The 2,596-nt window shown below is 51.8% G+C and overlaps 1 protein-coding gene across 1 annotated transcript; it reads right to left on the reverse strand.

Moving 5' to 3' along the window:
• Positions 1-1,009: 1,009 nt before the first annotated feature.
• On the reverse strand, positions 1,010-2,317 carry LOC107300147 (C2 calcium-dependent domain-containing protein 4C-like). Its single transcript, XM_015829488.1, has one exon. The coding sequence runs from the start codon at positions 2,315-2,317 to the stop codon at positions 1,010-1,012; it is 1,308 nt and encodes a 435-aa protein (XP_015684974.1).
• Between the last annotated feature and the right edge of the window lie 279 nt (positions 2,318-2,596).

The following is a 2,596-nucleotide window of genomic DNA, read 5'->3' on the forward strand; positions in this document are numbered from 1 at the left end:
GGCCAGGATATCAAAATATTAAAAAATAATCACGGCCCCCCTCTCTATCTTCCTCTTTCCTTTGTTATCTCTCTGTGTGTCTTCCTTCATTTCGATTTACTCTCCACACTGTCCATAGGTCCATTTCTTTTTTTGGCCCCCGGGTTGAAAGTCGTTATCGGGCCTCACTCTGATTTTTCTGCAATTTCCTCTGGAGTCAAACAGAGCAGGGAGAATGGGATCCCTGTCCAGTCCCCCAAATCTTGCAAAACAGCCTTTTTCGGGACCATTGCTGGATCGTCAGCTGGTCTTCAGAAGCTCTTCTGGGTCCAACTCATTCTCCTGCCCACTTCATGTTGACACTAGCTCCCAAATCAAAAACTGGAATTTGCACCCATTTGGGAAGTGAAGAAGTTTCCTGGGTGAGTGAAACAGGTGGTCACATCCCTCCGTCCCTTCCGCAGAAAGCCAAGTGGGCTGTTGAGGTCATCTTCATCTCCAGCGGATTGGCAGTTGCTGAACGACAACGCGACATAATCAAGTGCAGCCAGCATGCATCTTAAAGGGATACATCCTCAGATTCTCGGCATGCATTTGTGAGGAAGAGGCTTAAAAACAGGGAGGGAGCCTGGGTTTATTCATGCGCCCACTTCCTACCCTGAGGGAAACCCATTTGAAGGAACTTTCCTGCTTCCCTTCAAATTCCCAGGTCCTCTTCCCCTCTACCTCCAACACGGTCACAGTGAAAGAAGATCAGCTCGCAGTGACCAAGTGACACCTCTTGACCCAAGGGACAAAGAATATCCTGACCTTCTAAAAAAATAGGGTCACGCTGCTAGCTGCTGAGGTTTCATGCGAAAATGCCGGGATGCCCCATTCATGGACCTCAAACATGCAACACCCATTTTAAGGAAACGCTGCCTGGCCTTGGAGGAACCTGCGTGAGCAGCTCTCCAACCCTTCCCGGTTTGCAGAGCAGGAAAGCCCACTGGGGTTAGCGGCAGGCACAGAGACCGGGATAGGGGAGACTTTATAAAAGGGGGAGCAAGGAAGTGAGGGGCAGTTCCTTCTCGCCCATCAGAGTGTCCCGTTTGAGACTGCTGCCTTTGTTGACCACTTTGACCTTGAGGGACATTTTCTTCATGTTGCTGATGCCTAACCCGTCGAAAAAGAAATCTTCGTTGAAGATGGGGTTGCGGCTGTTCTTGATGATCGTGCTCCGTTGTTTCTGCACCTTGCCGGGGTTTAAATAGAGAGACACACAACAGTTGATGCTCCTGACGTCACAGTGCTTGTCGTAGAGGTCTTCGGCGGCCACAACCCGCACCCTCAGCCGGGCGTTGGACGGATTGTATTGGGCCACCAAGCGGAGGCTGCCTCCTTTGATAAAACTGAGCACGTGTTCCTTGTGGAATCTGTCTTGAGGGTCCGCGGGGGTGAGGGGCTGGGGTTGCACCCCGCCGGTGGCTCCCCCAGTCGGAGGGGTCGCACAGCGCATGCGGCGCTGGGAGCTGGGACTGGTGTCCGCCGAACTATCGTCGGTGGACAGGGAACTGTTGCGAGCCACCGAGTGTTTGAGTTTGATGACCTTGGATTGACTCTCCTGGCTGAAGATCTTCAGAAGGGACACTGACCTGGACAGCAGTGGGGAACCGAAGGGAGAGGACTCCGCGGAGGAGCAGGTATCACTCTCCCCTCCACTGAAGTAACGGTAGGGATTCATGAGCGACATGCTGATGTCCGAAGGGTTGAGGTGGGTGCTCTCTCCATTTGTCTTGCCCCCTCCTGAGGTGGACCTCCGTTGAGAACTGGGCGAGGAGGACTGGGATGGGCACAGGCTGGTGTGCTCGCTGTGGAAAAGAGACTCCTTGCGGCGCGTGTGAGGACTCTCCATCAGTGTCGCGAAGCCGTACGAGGTCTGTGCTTTGGGGACATACGGCAGCGACATAGCCGTCTGGGACTGGGGGTCTGCATTGGTACTGTAGTCTTCTTCAGACATCCATTCATCCGCGCTCTCGATCTGGATGATGTGTCGGCTGGCGGCTTTCAAAAGGTTTTTGCTCTCTGAAACAGCCTTCACGGGCAAACGAGGGCTGCGCTGAGTTTTGCGGGCAGATAAATTCTGCTCGGAGGCCGAAGTGCCCAGATTCGGTTTGGTGTTCCCTTCCTCTGCCTCAGGAGACACTGTTGGCAGCTTGGGAGGAATGAAAAAATCTGGGATTTTATCCGGCGTCAGGACGTTGCTGTACAACGGTCCTTTGGACTGCTTATCGGCCGAGTCGTTGCCGCGAGAACCGCTGTTGTCCACTGAGCCTCGGATTTTCTCTAAAAGCCACATTCTGAGTCTTTTTTTCTTCTTCTTCTACTGGTTCAGGAGGAGACCGACAACTGCAAACGCTTGGGAAGATAAAATAAAAAAAAAATCAGAGTGAGTTTCTTACCCTGCCAGTTGTACAGAACAGTCTTTTAATTTACAAATTAGCTACTGCTGAGCAGAGAAATGATCTCCCCCCCTTTTTTTCTCATTATAGATTCCGTCAGAGGAAAAGAGCATTGGTTTTTGAAATTTCTTTCCAAGGGGAAGACAAAATTTCAGGGGCGGACCACAGTTTTTTTA

Source organism: Protobothrops mucrosquamatus, unplaced genomic scaffold (genome assembly GCF_001527695.2).
Source record: "Protobothrops mucrosquamatus isolate PMUCROS unplaced genomic scaffold, P.Mucros_1.0 scaffold6241, whole genome shotgun sequence".
Taxonomy (NCBI): Eukaryota; Metazoa; Chordata; class Lepidosauria; order Squamata; family Viperidae; genus Protobothrops; species Protobothrops mucrosquamatus.

Coding starts and splice junctions, on each gene's coding strand:
- LOC107300147 (XM_015829488.1), bottom strand. CDS start 2,317: ATGTGGCTTTTAGAGAAAATCCGAGGCTCAGTGGACAACAGCGGTTCT.